The following is a 16,410-nucleotide window of genomic DNA, read 5'->3' as shown; positions in this document are numbered from 1 at the left end:
TGGACATGGTCTGTTAAGCAATACAGCCACTAGAGGGCTTCAGAACTCAACTCTGAGTTCCATTGTCACTTTTAGGCAATACAAAATATGTTGACAGTGGGGGAGATAATGATAATGCAAATTCTTAGAAAAAGACTGCGCAGACAGTGCAGCCATTAAAAACATCGCACCTTTTTCTTCTTTCTTCCTTTCAGGATTCACATATCAGCTATAGTGCTCAACTCTGCACCTGCAGTTTCTGGTAGTATTTGCTTGGTCAGGGTACGGACCTGCAGTGGCCCCTAAAATGGACCAGATTACGTACCTAAAAGATGCAGACAACAGATGAAAGGCTTAGGTCTTAAGCAAATAAAAATGAGTGTTTATGACTGGTGTGATGACACAGAAGTCAGTTCAAGAACATTCAAGAGACTTTTAGCTTTGTTTTGACCAGATCTCAAGCAGCTATGATATAAAAATGTGAAAACTTGATGATCCTTATAGCCTTGATGGTGTTATTTTTCACTAAATTAATGCTTATTTGCAAATTGAGAGTACAAGAAACCAACAACCCTGTTTTGGATAAATAGCTCAGCTTTACCTGCTACAGTACTGGTGCAAAATATCCCATTATTATTATTATATATAACATGCCAGTTAAACTCTGAAATAATAGTAGCAGCTTAAATTTTTAAAGTAGCCATCAAGATACCCAAAGCTTCCAACAGTGTAGACATAAGATAGAAAGTTAGGACAGAAACAGCAGCAGCAGATCTACTTGTTGCTCTGTCGAATGGTTTTTGCGGCTAGATTTAATTCTCTCAGCTGCGTTTTTATAAGAAGCACATGTTCTGGAACGGCTTGAGCTTATTGTTGTTTCGCTGTATGATATAAATCCATAACAGCTGGTTATCGTGGCTGTGGAAAAGTATCCCATATCAGCTGAGAGCCAAGGAGCTGCTCGGTGTGAACCGTGCAGCCAGAGCTTTACTCGTGAAATGACGTTGAACACACAGCTGACTTGTATCATATGGAGAGAGAAGATTTTGAAGGGTTTATAGTTAATGGCTTTGTTATCACAGCACAGCTTCAGATGAGATATTTTGTTCCTTTACAGATGGATGGGCCAGAAGACGTGAGTCTTGTGTGTATGTGAGAGAATTTTCTTTCACTTCACATTTAATGTGAAGTAAGATGTGTATGGAAAGACAAGTTTGAATTATTTTCATACAGTAAAAAAAGGAAATACTCCCTAACTAAAAGGTTTTAAGGACATTATGAAAAACTTTTCTCCTGATTGATGTATTAAAATAAGATAGAAACTGTCATAATTTATTTAACAAAAATTAAACCAAAATGCAGTGTGTGAGAACTACGGGTCCTTTCACAGCATTTCAGTTCAGCTTTTACTGGATCATTTCAACACCTTGATTCTTTTCTTTTTTTTTTTAGTCATTCTGTTGTAGATTTGCTACTGTGTTCGAGATCATTGTCCTGTTGAATGACTCAGTGGTCTCACATTATACTCTAGGAAAATACCAGGTGCCCAAATCCTGTGGCTGCAATAACGACCCCACATCATCAGCCTTCCACCACCGTGCTTGATAGTTGACTATTGTTATTTGGTGTTCACCACACTTGTTGCAGTTCATTATGACCAAATGTCTCCACTTTGGTCTCATCTGTCCAAAGGACACTGTTCCAGAAGTCAGATACAGCTTTGCTAACCGAAGCTGTGCTGCTGTCTTCTTTTTCAAGAGAAGAAGCCTTCTCCTGGAAACTTCTCCAAACAAGCCTTATTTCTTTAATTTTTCTTCTTTAACATGCTAACTAAAGTCTGTAGCAGTGATGTGCTCCCACCCAGGGAGAGTGATAGCTGTCTTTAATATTTTCCACTTTTAAATGATCTTTTCTGTTTTCAACATGTCTTTTCTCTTTGGCATTGTTTTAATTAATGATCCTGAAGAACAAACTGACAAAACTTCTGCTTTTATAAAGGTTCTCACACCTCTGATCAGGTAATTAAGCACATTTGAGTAACAGCAGCTGGCTGCTACTGAACCTCTTAACTCCTTGGGAAGCATTTAGGGGGTATTTGGTTTTTTACTTGCACACTGTTCTGGGTGTTTAGGGTCAGGGCTGAATTTCATTTGGCACGTTATGTGTCATAATTGTTTAGAGGTTGTCTTTATCTTTTTTTATATTTGACATTATAGTTAACCTTAGAAGTGAAATAGGTTGAATTGCTTAAAGATTAAAGGTAAGCTTAATTTTAATATTTAGAATAACACCAAAATCCCATAAAGTGTAAAAATATTCAAAATATGAAACTGCTCTTTTGAACAATATCTCATATTCATGTAGAAACAAAGTGAAACATTTGCCCACAGTGGATGTAAGTAGCTGTAAACTTTGCTGCCAAGCGGTTTTCCACTGCTTAAAGGACAATGAAAAACATTACACATGATGACTGCTGCCATTCTTTGCTGTGATACTTGAGCTGTTTTTATATGTTCAAATAACTAAAGCTTATAAATGTTGCCCAGTCTTTGCCTTTCATTTGTTCTGGAGGTTATGGGAAAATCAGGGTAATTTTCTGAAGGTAACTATCATTATACAAACTCAGTCCTGGGAAATGACTAAAACCTGGCTTGTGTTTCTACATTATTCAGGACTTTAGAGAGAAGAACACTGACCACATGCGCCCTGACATTGTTGCCTTACTGAAGAGCAGCAAGAACGCCTTCATCTGCGGCCTGATGGGAATCGACCCTGTGGCGACTTTCCGCTGGGCTGTTCTTCGAGCTTACTTCAGAGCTCATGTGGCTTTCAGAGAAGCAGGTCGCAGACACACCCACAAAAAAACAGGTGAGGAAGAGTCAACAGTTCAAGTATATTCATCAAAACAAGGCAGCAGGTTCAAGCTTGAAGGATCCTTTTAATTATTTTAAAGGAAATCACCTGTTTTGAGATGTTTCGTTTGGCTTTTATCTGTTTTTTTTAGAGGCTGTTGTTAAGATGATTGGCTCATTATGCCCCATTTAGCATTTCTCAGTAGATCTAGGAATATTTCTAAAAAGAAAGCATAGCAGACTGTTATTAAATATTAATATGAGCTTCTATTCATATTAAAACAGTATTACCAGTATTAAAATTGAAATTCTTGTCTTTTTTTCTGTGTTTTAGGGAATGATGCAGCAGTTCCTTCTACTGTTGTAAAAACTGTTGACAATTTCAGTTTCCTTCACCACCCGGTTCACCAGAGGAGCCTCGAGATCCTTCAGAGATGTAAAGATGAGAAATACAGTAAGTGACTGTGCAGGTTGCTGGAAACAGGAAGTAAGAAGAAGGTGGAGGAAGTTGGAGGAAGAGCTGAATTGCCTCTGCATGGCCACAGCTCAGTAACAAACATAAAAATAGAGAAACAAGCTGGGCTGGTTTTCACAGATTTTATGCATTTATCAGGAAAACTGAAAGGCTTCCTCTACAAAAATAAATAAAGAAAATCTCCCAATGAATGATTCCTATGTAACCCTCTTCATCCATTGGTGAACAGTGTTATTGAAATGCATTTGAAATATATTTTGGTTTAATCCAGAAGGGGCTGCAGTCATAAATGTGTGTGAATGACTGACTTTGACAATATGTTTGTATCAAACATACTTTGAAATCTAATTTAACATCACTATTATTTCATATATGGGTCGTTCTTTGCACGCATTGTCCTGCCTTGGAGCAAAGCTCATGACCAGTAATACTCCCACGCACAAGTGATCGCACAAATGAATCAGGCCCCTTGTGAACTAGCAGGGAGTAATGACACATGGATTTTCTGGTAGTCCTCCGTCTCCAGTTTTTCTACTGCTGATAACCACATCAGTGTGACAGAGCGCGTCTGCATCCAAGATTTAACCCCTGCTGGCAGTGAAACAGATTTTCAGGGAAATGTTCAAGACAATTCCTTGAAGTGTTTGTTCTTTAAAAGATGAGCTCTGCTGTATTTACACCTTGACATCAGTGTAGCTGATAGTATAAGTTATGAAAGCCACACAGAGGAGCTTTGTAAATGTGACTTAAAAAGAAAAGAAGACTGTTAAGACACAATATGAGAAATGTAGGGTAGTGTTTTTTTGATGCACGAATCACACATTCTTCGTATTGAACCTGTCAATACAAAGGAAGCAAATGACAATGTAGAGATGTAACTCTGGAGGGTAAACAGAACTCTGTGGGAAAAATTTCACTCTCCAGAATGACCTAAATAATTTTTTTTGATTTCTTATAATTAATAAAAAAAATTAGAAAAACATCGTCCATCCTTATTACATGCAAAGAAACTTCCCAACATATCCTGCCACTGATCAGTTGTGAGTCAAAAGTCCACCAAACTAATTGCAAAATACCAACTACAAGACAGTAAAACTGAGCAACAGACCCAGAACAATGCAAACATTTACTGTTTTAAATCTTTATAAAATGTAATGTCCAGCAGTAAACTGACAAGTATTACGCAATTGACAAACTGCTGATGACTGGATCCGCAACCAATCAACGAGGACCTTCTTAGGTTGAGGAAAATAGTCAGATTTGATTGGTTCTCTCTTGTCTGGGTCTGAGAGCGACCCACTGATGCAATGACTCCAGCTCCCAGAGTTGGACTGAGGACTAGTGGTTGTCAAGTTACTGGGAAGTTCGATCCCATGACCTCATATTCAAATTATAAGCTCATCCCATCCTGGAAACCCAGTTGTAGATCTATAATAATGATGATACTGATAAATTAAGGTAGATGTTGGTAGTGATGATACAGTTATTACTGTTATTAGTATTAATGGTTGACATTAATGCTGATGTTAACTATCATGAATACTGATGAGATGATGATGATAACCAGTTTACAATTACATTTGTTTTATTGTTGTAATTGTTTTCATGACTTTTATTTTCTTTTATTATTATTTTACTGTTGATATATTGCTCAATTCTGCTTTATTATACTCCACACTGTGTTATTCAATCAGATACATGGTAGACCACTTCCTGGATGAGCAGAGAACTGGACATGCAACTTAATTTAACTATTTAACTTAACAATTTACTATACTTTCACGCACAACTTTTTTCCATGTTTATTTTCCCACTGTGTTGTCAGTTAAAAAATAGAGAAAATAATCACATACATGAGTAATAGTGCTTTTTTTTTCCTTTTATGAGTAATTCTTAGTTTAGCTCCTGCATATCACTGATTCTTCAAACTCAGAGTGCTCCGACTGCTGCAGATAAGACACTGACTACTTATACAACCCCAATTGAAAACAACCTGAGTATCCCTTAAAGCCGCAGAGTAAAGCAAGCAAGATTAGATTAGTGGTGGATCAATGTGAAATGGGAAAGAGTGAAGATGATGTCGGGAATGTGGCTGAGGGATCTTTGTGAAAGACTGTGTGGTGAAGGTGTGGTTGTGCTTCATAGACTTGAATGCCAAAAGAAGAAGTTGTCATTGGGGTTTCAAGAGATCTCATTTGTCCTTCCTGTCCCCTTACATCTCATCCTCCAGATATCACGAGGAAAAATCCACGGACACCTTTGTCAGATCTCCAAGGCACCAACGCCCTGAATGAGAAGGCCAGCTGGTGAGTACGAGATGAGTGGCAGAGTCGAGGACACAAACCAGCAAATCGAAAATTACTACTGAATTATTAATAGTGTATCAGATTACTCTCTGTGGTGCGGATGACTGGAGAAGAAATGCTGTTAGTACTCCCAAACCTGCTCATGAATCAGTGCTGCTCTTTACTGTTTCCTCCTTTAGGGATGGCTATGGCGTTGGATGTAACGGTCGCAGCTCCAGATCGGGTCGCATCTCTACATCGGGAAGCCCCGCCCTGGAAGAAGACGGGATCTTCCTTAACTCAGCCAACAGTAAGCTCCTGGAAAGAGCTCAAGGAATCCTACTGTAAGTGACACATATGCAAACACCCATTGTTACATAAAGTGCATAAAAGATCATTTTTAGGAGACAAAGTGGACATACACCATTATAATAAAAATGTAGTTAATTTTACTGTTTATATTTGCTGATCTCATCCTTAGGAGAAACAAAAACTGCAAAACTAAACTAATCCTTCCCAAGGTAAGACACAAACCTGACATAACACATTTAGCTGATATTCATTAAGTGTAATATTAAACCGATGAGATGTTATCTGGTTTTGTTTGTGCAGCACTTGTTGGACGTGAAGTCTCTGCGCTATCTGAGCAGTGTGACGCTGCATGACCGCATCACCAAATCACTACTTCATCTGCACAAGAAGAAGAAACCACCCAGCATCAGTGCGCAATTCCAGGTGAGTGCTGCTGTCGCCCTCTGCTGGACGACTGGGAGAAGTACAACAACATCAGGTTATAGAGAATAGAAAGTTCAGGAGACATAACACAGTCCTACTGAATTGTGCTTCAGTACATTTCTGTTTTGTGAAATCCTGCTTCTTGAAACTTTTATTTACAATCTTAAATAATAGCATGATACGAGTTAGACACACAAAAATGTCCATTCTCTGTGTTGAAGCAGGATGTTGCATCACAGGTTTGTGTTTGTGTGTGTACAGGCTTCACTCAATAAGCTGATGGAGACTCTCGATCAGTCCGAGCCATACTTCGTCAAGTGTATTCGCTCCAATGCGGAGAAGGTAGTTCCTGCTACACAAGAGCTTTCACTGAAACTGAAACAGAGCTTTTCTTAATAACCAATTAGTTCGTTTCTGTTTCCTTTTTTCCAATTTTTTTCAATCTTTTGCTGCATCTCTCAGCTGCCACTGCGTTTCAACGACAGTCTGGTGCTCAGACAGCTGAGGTACACAGGAATGCTGGAAACCGTCCGGATCCGACAGTCAGGATACAGCATCAAGTACACCTTCCAGGTAATCCTGCTGTGGTTTTATAGCAAAACAATGGCTAACAAAACAAGGCTTGCTTAATATTTTAGTTCTGCCATGCTTTCAATATCATTTTATTGCTTTTTAAAAATCTTGTATATTATAAAGCCATTTATCTATTTGTTTGTTTTTTTCATGCAACACAATATGCATCAATCTTCCATTTTTTTCTAGCCTTACCTCCCTGCTCAAATAATAATTTCCCATTGATCAAACACACTTCTTCTTTCAGAACTTTGTGCATCACTTTCATGTGCTGCTGCCTCGGGGCACAAGCCCAACAAAGTCAGGTATCAGGGAGTTCTTTAGACGGATCCATCTACCACCTGCAGGGTATCAAGTGGGAAACACAATGGTAGGTTTTTTTTTTCTAATAGTGTTTTTAGTTTTTTTTTTTTTGGCATGCATTGCTGTTGAACTGCAGTGTCATGCTCATCTTTTTCCATGTGATGCAGGTGTTCCTGCGGGAGGCAGAGCGACAGCGTCTTCAGACCCTCCTCCACCAGGAAGTATTGCGGCGGATTGTCATGCTGCAGCGCCGCTTCAGGGCCGTCCTGGAGAGGAAACACTTTGTCAACATGCGAAGAGCTGCGTGTACCATCCAGGTGAGGCTGCAATGGGAACGCCATTCTGATTCAGCACACACGTTCCTACCGTCTCCTTAATGTTGTCAGGACATTGTTAATCCTGAATATCTTCAAGCTCACTCCTAATATGTAAGAGTTAATAAGTAATAGTTCTGTGTTTAATCCAAACACTGTATATATATATAAGTACGCAGGTTCTCTAAATAAACTGGATCTAGGACGGATGAGAACATCAACCTTTATAATAGTTTTCACTGATTACTTTGGCTGTTATTACTGTTTGTAGAGATTGTGTCTGTTTATTGTTGTTGGTGCTCATCAGGAATATGGATGTCAAAATAATGCTGAGCTGTTATCCATTCATTTTGGGTTTAATTGAAATCAACATGTGACATGTGACAGGCTGAGAAATATTAATATATTCATCTAAATCATTTATTCAGTGTTTTTCAAGGTTTTTTTATGTTTGTAGCTGCTGAATGATTTCAGAACAGTTTTAGTAGCATTTACTGACTATTTATTTAATTATTTGACAATGCTTTATTTTATTTTATTTTGTACCGCATAGTCCAATTCAGGATTGCGGAGAGGTCATCAGTCTACTGCTGTTTATTTAATTTAATTTTATTTCTTTTTCTTCATGTTTTTAAGTGCCTGGTAAAATCATGTCACTCTAATGAAATGACATTTAAAAATTCTCCTGATTTTCCTTCATCCATTTAGCTCAGCATTCAGTAACTGAATTTGACCAGTTTGACGTGGAAGTTTGATAAAGTTAGAGCTTAAGGAGTTAACATCCTGTTAGCGAACACTGAATGTTTACAACTCTTAGCTTTCTCTCTGCCAACATAAAAAGACTTTGTTTGACAACATTCCTTGAACTGACCCAAAGTAGAGTGCTTTGGAAAGTCCAAAGACCTCACTGCAGATGTGAAAATATTTTAGCTTTACTCGACTCACGAATGTGTCTTTAAGACATTTCTAAACAACTTCAGCCTCCAAGATCATCAGTTTAAAACATTTGTGTAGACAAGCTAATTATTAGATGGTATTTAACCAAAGTCTGCAACAGGACTCCAGAATAAATTCTTTCAGATGGCCTGTAATATGAAATGGAGCTGCTGGAACATCATTGCTACTTTTTGCAGTCAAGCTAGTTTTTTATCAGTATCGTCATGTGCGGACTACAGCAGCTGTTAAGCACGGTGGTGGAAGCATCATGCTATGAGACTGAATGGATAGAGAAGAAAAATGGATGAAAAAATGAAAAGCTTAACTTATATATATATATATAATATATATATTACTGCCCCGAGTGCTCCGATGACCACGGGCACCACTATTGCCTTCACTTTCCAGGCCTTCTCAAGTTCTTCTTTCAGGCCTTGGTATTTCTCCAGTTTCTCATGTTCCTTTTTCCTGATGTTGCAATCACTTGGTTTTGCAATGTCAACGGCTTTCCTCTGCTGTTTGTCCATCACCACAATGTCCGGCTGGTTTGCCATTACCATTTTGTTGGTCTGGATCTGGAAGTCCCACAGAATCTTAGCTCGGTCATTCTCTACCACCTTCGGAGGTGTTTCCCACCTTGACCTCGGGGCTTCCAGTCTGTACTCCGCACAGATGTTCCTGTACACTATAGCAGCCACTTGGTTATGACGCTCCTTGTAAGCTTTCCCTGCCAGCATCTTACACCCTGCAGTTATGTGCAGGGGCCTCTTTGCACAGTCTGCACCTGGGGTCTTGTCTTGTATGGTAGATCTGGGCCTCTATTGCTCTGGTGCTCAATGCCTGCTCCTGTGCAGCTATGATCAGTGCCTCTGTGCTTTCTTTCAGTCCAGCCCTTTCTAGCCATTAGTAGGATTTCTCGATATCAGCCACTTCAGTTATCTGTCGGTGGTACATCCCATGGAGGGGCTTTTCCTCCCATGGTGGTTCCTCCATCACCACATGATCTGTTTTCCACTGCCTGAGACATACACCAAGCACTTTTATATATATATATATATATATATATATATATATATATATATATATCAAATATCTAACTAGAATTTTGCATGGTGAAGCCTTTTTATTGGTAATGAGACACATTTTGTTCAGACAATAGAAGCTGAATAGTGGATATCTCGGTGGAGCAGATTTAGAGATGAAGAAAAATGTAAAAGTATGGAGGAAAGAGGAAAACATTCAATTTAGGCTGCTATTAGAGTAGTTTTTGTGGATGGGCATTGTGAGGTAAAGCAGCCCAGATCTTTGACAGCCTGAAAGGAAAACTCCCTCTCATTCAGATCTAAACTCTCATTGAAGTAAAGACAATATTTAGATGAATGATTCAGTAATGGCCTCAACATATAAACTGTTAAATGTCCTCATGTGTTTAGTGTTTCTCTGTGTGAACAGTACGAGCTGAGATGCAATATTTCACACAGAGATGTTGTGCTTTTCATTTGCAAAGTTTGTCAGAAGGAGTTGTGCTGATTTTTACAAGATTATGTTTCTGTCTAAACCCGCCAAGAATACGGCTCAGCTTTGGAATTGGAGTTATTCCAGGGTTTAAAGGAAACAATGCACAGTGTTCCCAGCCTGGATGAATTTGTCAAGCATTCCAGCGATGTCGATCCTACTATATCACATCATTCTGTCATGTTGAACTATGCTTTAGATAACAAATATTCACATTTTCACAAAGTTAAAGCTAAAGAGAGATATTTTTAGATGAAGGATGAATGAAATCTTTTCATTCTTTTCTACCTCAACGTATTTGACTCTTGTTTTTTCTGCAGCTATGGTGGCGATTTTGCCTCCTAAAGCAGTCTACCTTTGACCTGAGTGTGGAGGAGGGGGCAGCGGTGTGCCTGCAGGCAGCGTGGAGGGGTTACAGGGAGCGCAGCAAGTTCCTGCGCTGGCGAGCGTCTGCTGTTGTCATACAGAGGAGCTGGAGGAGCCGCTGCCATCGCAGGACTCTGGCAGCTACGACAATCCAAACGACGTGGAGAGGGTTCAGAGAGAGGAGCCGCTACATCAGAACAAACAAGAACGTGACTCAGTTCCAGGCAATGGGCAGAGGATACCTGGCTCGACTCAGGTGAGTTGAAGAATGGTGTAAGAATGTAAATTTGAACTGATTTATGTGCATTTTTTTATTTTAAAAAAGTATATAAATGCAATAAAAAAAAATTTAAAAAAAAACATACTGCAGATTTGAATTGTTACGCTGCCCTCAAGTGGTCAATAAAAATATTGCTGGTCTAGAGAGGCACGTTCATGACACTTTCCTTGCTTGTCAAAACTGTTTCCAGGTTTAAAGGCCTCAAAGAGCAGCATGAGAGATTCAGGTGTCCAAATCTTCCAGCAGAGGTGGATTCTGGTACTTTAGAGGACTATGCCTCATCGGGACAGGAAGTTTATCTGAGTGTAGAACCATCTGCAGAACCTGAACCTGTTTCACTGGACATTACTGAGACAGATAAAGAGGAGGATTCAGAACGCAGCCGGTGCACAGATGAAACAAGCCATAAGAACCGATCCAAACGAGAGAGCAGACGAATGAGAGAGCTGGAGCAGGCTCAGTTCAGCTTGGAGCTTCTCAAAGTCAGAACCACTAGCATGGGAAACTCACTTCCAGAAGACGCAAAGAGCGACGCCTGTCTGGTGGATGAGCATCACGGGCGTTCACAGCAGGGATCACCAGCTAGTCATGGAAGCTTTGAGCTGCTCAGTGTAGAAGAGATGGACACCGAAGGCTCTGGAGGATTCGGTTCCCAGTCTGCTGCATCTCAAGAACAACTCCAAACTCCTGAAATTCTCAGAGACTCAAACCACAATGAGAAACCTGTGATGAAGCTACCAGACAAGGCAGAGGGGGCAAGAGCAATGTTTTATATCGCTTCTGACCAAAGTCCAGTTCATGAACCAAAATCTAAAAGCCCTGGAAAATCGCACAAAGAGAGGAGAGAGTCTACGTCTCGGAGGCCTGTAGTGGTGTTGATCAGCATGCAGAAGGAGAGTCCTGTGGACGAGGGAGAGCTGCTTGCAGCCCAAACCATAGAAGGAGCTTCTCAAACAGGAGCAGCCGCTTCCCAAATGACCCCCATTGTTGGCTTGGAGGTTGGACCGCTTAAGCAACAACCTCGTGGAATTTCTGCCCAGGCAAAGAGAGACATGTTTGGGGTGGACAAATCATCTAAGCTTACATCTCCCACCACTCATGGAGAGAATGTACAGGAATCAGGACTTTGTCCCTCGGAGCCCAAGTCTATTGTTCCCACTGCTTCCAGTGTCCTCCCAGATCTGCAGAAGAGGAAGACTATCCAGCCTGTGAAGGAGACTCCCAGCCCGGTGCTGGACACCAAACCACCAAAGGCTCAGAAGAAAAGCTCTGCCCAGACTGTGATTGTGAACATGGTGGAGAAACCCTCCAACTCTGTGTTCTCTCCACCCAGACGCAAGCTGCCATTCTCCAAGTAAGTCAAGTTTGGAGAGATTCTGGTTTTGATGTTTGTGATGCAGGACCAAGGTGGAAAATCTGTTTTTTTAAAGAAGTTGTATTTTTTTCCCAACTTTGAGAAATTTTGCAAATTTTTCCTCTTTGCAAAAGCCTGTGCAAGCTCTCTGTTAAAGAAAACATAAGACGGTCACATCTGCTGCTGTTAGTTGTGAGCTCTTCTTAATTTGAGCATTTTAAAATGTGGTTCTGTGTTGCAGGTCAGATAAGGATTTGGTGAACCAGGAAAGATCGTTATCTCTCTCACTGCACAGAGACGAATCCAAATCTGCTGGATCCAGAAACAGAGAGGTGAGTCACTGGTGTCGGCGCTGCAGGATCACTTCACATGCTTGTCGTTTGCACATTATAAGATTGTTTCAGTTGAAGGTTGCAGCATTCATTTCATATTTCCCAAGCACAAACACAGGCATTTTACACACACTCACAAGCAGACAGCTTATCTGTTCCTGTGGTTGCCTAGAACCAGGTGGGCCGCCCCGGTCCCAAAAAGAAAGCTCGAATGTCCCGGACGCGCTCTGACTTCCTTACCCGCTGTAACTCTGAGGGAGCCACCCAGTCAGACGACGACGACGAATACTACATCCCTGCTCACTCCTGCACGCTGCCCCCCTCCTTGTCTCCCCCACGTGCCCATCCCGAGGCCGACTGTCACAGTGACTCCGAGATGGTAAAATACCGGATCTCCAGAGGTTCCCTGACCTCCAAAATGAGTTTTCTGTCCCCTTCAGTCCTCCTTCCACCCTTTTCTGGGGTGATTTTGGCCACATGGCAGGGGGAGGAGCTTTTTAACACTTCTAACCCCACCAAACAGACGTTCCTCCACTAATACTTGTGAACAGTATATTTTCGAGCGCTTGAGAAAATGAAAAGATCTGAAAACTGTCACCTTCTGTGAGGAGGAGTCTTGCACGTCGCTATGGTTGCTGCTGGTTTGAAATGAAGCCCAAGCTCAGCTGCTGCCTCAGACATCACCGCCTTCCTCATCTCACCACATCTACGTCTTTAAGGGGAGACATGGATCCCCTGATTTCCTTCAATATAACATGTCATGTTGTGATCTCATTATCTTTCTGTCTGTTATTTTTTTTTTTTGTTTGTTTTTTTACTGGATAACTCACTGTAGTGACACAATGTGTAAAAGCACAAGGAGTTTACATCCCAAATGGCTGCGGAAGCAGCAAATTATCACATTTTGGAAGATGAATTCAGAAACTATTTGCTCAGTTAAAGGTGTGAACTGTGATGGGACTGTGAGTCCTAAAGGAAAGCCTCTTGTTTGGTGTATCTAAAATCCATTATGGCTAAATTACTGGGCTCTGCATCACAGAAAGCAACAGTTAAAATAAGCCTCAGATTATCATCTGTTTGTGAAACCCTTAAAAAATTAAATTAGAAATCCTATCAGTCTTTGTTTTCACAAATAAATAAGAAAACTTCTCACAATGTGGCAGTTGTCTTGAAGGAAAACATAAAAAAAGCTCAAAATATCAGAGCGTCAGGTGTCCCTGTATCTACTTACTTCACAGGGAGGACTCTTACACTGTATGACTGATGGACTGCAGACACTGCTTTGTCATATTTTGACTTCCTACAAAAGAAAAAGCAACAGCATGCTTGATAAGTTGCACTGCATGCCAACCACCTCTCCTGCATGTTGGAACTGATAAAATCTCAAAAAACAAGTTAACTTTTAACTAACGAGTTCACGTTCTAACAGAATCCAAGTAAAAAGTATGGCTTCTTGCTGTTTGGCACAGTTCATGCTGGTTCTGCTAATATCTTTCATTTCTGTAGATGTTTGATGTTTCTAGATGAAGTTCAGTAGTATTTTACTTACAGTACATGTGTAGTTACTTCCCTCACTTACCTTTATATTCTAGACTCTATAGGATGTTCAATCCTGTCCTCCAGTAGTCCAACCTGTATTTAACAGGAAACCCTGTATCTGGATTTAACCTGCATTCACAGCATCCTGGAAAAATCATAAACCTCCCCAAGTCTTATCAGCTGGCTGGGCTCAGGTTTTTTGTGTTTCATGCTCTTTTTCACTCAGCACTGTTTAATTTTCCCACAGTCGTCTCACAAAGACCAGAAGAAGATTTATAAGACCATGTCATCAGGGGATCTTGGCAAGGTGGAGGTCCTCAGAAAAACCTCCAGTCAGGATGGAAGGTAGGTCCTTTGAGTGTCTCCTAACAAATGGATTGTAATGGTCATACAAGTTTTTCTCAGTGTTTGTGATGGATATTTGCTGTTTTTCCATGATTTTTAACTTCCCAGCAGAATGAGAGGGAAGATGCGATTCTGGAATAAGTCGAAACATGGTGAGAAAAAACTGTCAAGAGAGAAGCAGGCCAGCAGGAGTGAAGCTGGAGACACACAAGGTAAAAATAAATTGAAATTAGCAATAAACTTAAATAAAATAAAAATCCTTAGTGCCCTGAATAAACTAAACTTAAATTATCTCCATTTCTGTCTCCAAGAAGGTCCATCTCCTCCTCACAGTCCAGACTTGGAGGCGGCTCCTTCTCATGGGGTGCGGGACACTAAAGAGAACAAGGAGCCGTCTCCTAAAATGAGGCGGCGGCGCAGCGTGAAGATCAGCAGCATCGCTCTGGAACCAGCCCAGTGGCAGAACGACGCTCTGAACATCCTCACCTCAGCTCACGACTACCGCAGCATGAACGACTTCCTCATGAAGAAGGTCATAACTAACTCACTTCAGCTAGCTAACGCTTCTGTTGCAGCCCCACAAAAGGCTCCAGGGCTCGTATATAATACTTTGTTTTACCTGAAACTCTGGCTTGTATATGCTCTTAAGTAGAATTATTATTGCCTCGGCTCATTGTTCATGGTTCAAAGATAAATGTGAATATATTTTTAAAAATGGAGAGGTTTTGCTGATGGATCTAAAATCTGAAGCTCACTGACTCAAACACATCTGTGTCTACAGATCGCTGATCTGGACTCTGAAGATGGTAAAAAGGACACCATGGTGGATGTTGTCTTCAAGAAAGCTCTGAAGGAGTTCAGGATCAACATCTTCAACTCGTACTCCACGGCCCTGGCTGTGAGTCTTTAACAGACTTTCATGTAATACTTCTGATACGATTGTATGTGCACTTTAAATGACATGCCATCTATAACGCTTCCTTTCTGTTCATTCATTGATAGATGGATGATGGGAAGAGTATTCGTTACAAGGATCTGTATGCGCTGTTCGAGCACATCCTGGAGAAAACCATGCGGCTGGAGCAGAGAGACTGGAGCGAGTCGCCTGTAAAGGTGTGGGTCAACACCTTCAAGGTCTTCTTGGATGAATTCATGACGGAGTACAAACCCATGGAAGGAACCGTCGGCAGGGTAAGAACTTAGATGGATTCATTTAATGGGGACAGAGAGATCAAAGTTTGTGTTGTTTAAATTGTGGATGTTTGGATACGCATGACAACACTTTAATGCCCATTAAATCGATAATTGTTGTTTCATCACTGCAATTATTGTCACATTACAAAAAGACAGCAAATTGTACAAAAGACAACAAATACAAAATGTATTAAGAGATGCTTTACAATCAGGAAAATATTCCTCCTCTATGTTTGATGATGTTTAACATGTTGTACTAATTGGATAAATATAATCCAATTAAACAGATGAACATCAGCATTTATCCATGTCCATCAGTGTGTGCTGCACTTCCAGTACAAAAGACACAATAAACACGGTAACACTTTTGTCTCTTTTTAGGCTCCCAAGCGTGAGCGCAAGAAATCAAGGAAGAAGGAAACTGACATTGTGAGTTTAAATTTCAGCAACACTTAAAATAGTTCAAACAAAAGCTTTAAGAGAAATGGGGGGAAAAAGTTTTAACTATATTCACTAATATAAACTGACTGCTGGCTCTGCTGCTTCCTGCAGGTGGAGGAACATAATGGCCACATCTTCAAGTCCACTCAGTACAGCATCCCCACCTACTGCGAGTACTGCTCCTCCCTCATCTGGATGATGGATCGTGCCTGTGTCTGCAAACGTAAGGGTTTGACTAAAAGTCCATACACAAACACACATTAAGAAACATGTTGCGCTATGATGTGATGGATTGAACTACGTTCATTGTGCCATACAACATCGTTTTTCCATCTTCTATTGTCCACTTTTGGTGAGTCTGTGAATTGTAGCCTGAGTTTCCTGTTCTAAGCTGAGAGGAGTGACATCTGGTGTTGTCTGCTGCTGCTCCTGTAGCTCCTCTGCTTCAAGGTTGGACGTGTTCAGTGATGGTATTCTGCATACGTTGGTTGTAACCAGTTACTTGAGTTCCTCTTCCCTTTCTATCATCTCCAACCAGTCTGCACATTCTCTCCTGACATCAAGGCATTTTCATCTCAGTTCACTCACTGGA

The 16,410-nt window shown here is 40.7% G+C and overlaps 1 protein-coding gene across 4 annotated transcripts in view; it reads left to right on the top strand.

Annotated features, from left to right (window-relative positions):
- Window positions 1–16,410, top strand: part of LOC121647682 (unconventional myosin-IXAa-like) — a 133,858-nt gene that overhangs the window by 107,089 nt on the left and 10,359 nt on the right. For 3 of the 4 annotated variants that reach the window (XM_041997330.1, XM_041997327.1, XM_041997328.1), the window contains exons 14-34: window positions 2,652–2,847; window positions 3,166–3,285; window positions 5,537–5,612; window positions 5,792–5,935; window positions 6,073–6,112; window positions 6,204–6,326; window positions 6,588–6,668; window positions 6,789–6,899; window positions 7,147–7,269; window positions 7,370–7,519; window positions 10,288–10,589; window positions 10,804–11,967; window positions 12,209–12,299; window positions 12,472–12,678; window positions 14,086–14,183; window positions 14,292–14,395; window positions 14,495–14,715; window positions 14,965–15,081; window positions 15,186–15,374; window positions 15,759–15,806; window positions 15,930–16,041. In XM_041997330.1, the coding sequence (XP_041853264.1) occupies window positions 2,652–2,847; window positions 3,166–3,285; window positions 5,537–5,612; window positions 5,792–5,935; window positions 6,073–6,112; window positions 6,204–6,326; window positions 6,588–6,668; window positions 6,789–6,899; window positions 7,147–7,269; window positions 7,370–7,519; window positions 10,288–10,589; window positions 10,804–11,967; window positions 12,209–12,299; window positions 12,472–12,678; window positions 14,086–14,183; window positions 14,292–14,395; window positions 14,495–14,715; window positions 14,965–15,081; window positions 15,186–15,374; window positions 15,759–15,806; window positions 15,930–16,041 (3,817 nt within the window). The remainder of the gene's footprint in view (window positions 1–2,651; window positions 2,848–3,165; window positions 3,286–5,536; window positions 5,613–5,791; window positions 5,936–6,072; window positions 6,113–6,203; window positions 6,327–6,587; window positions 6,669–6,788; window positions 6,900–7,146; window positions 7,270–7,369; window positions 7,520–10,287; window positions 10,590–10,803; window positions 11,968–12,208; window positions 12,300–12,471; window positions 12,679–14,085; window positions 14,184–14,291; window positions 14,396–14,494; window positions 14,716–14,964; window positions 15,082–15,185; window positions 15,375–15,758; window positions 15,807–15,929; window positions 16,042–16,410) is intronic. The other variant, XM_041997329.1, reaches the window with a different exon arrangement.

The sequence above is a fragment of the Melanotaenia boesemani genome, chromosome 10 (assembly GCF_017639745.1).
Source record: "Melanotaenia boesemani isolate fMelBoe1 chromosome 10, fMelBoe1.pri, whole genome shotgun sequence".
NCBI classification, from domain to species: Eukaryota; Metazoa; Chordata; class Actinopteri; order Atheriniformes; family Melanotaeniidae; genus Melanotaenia; species Melanotaenia boesemani.
The sequence above is the reverse complement of the archived record's forward strand: the minus strand, read 5'-3'. Positions and strand labels throughout refer to the sequence as shown.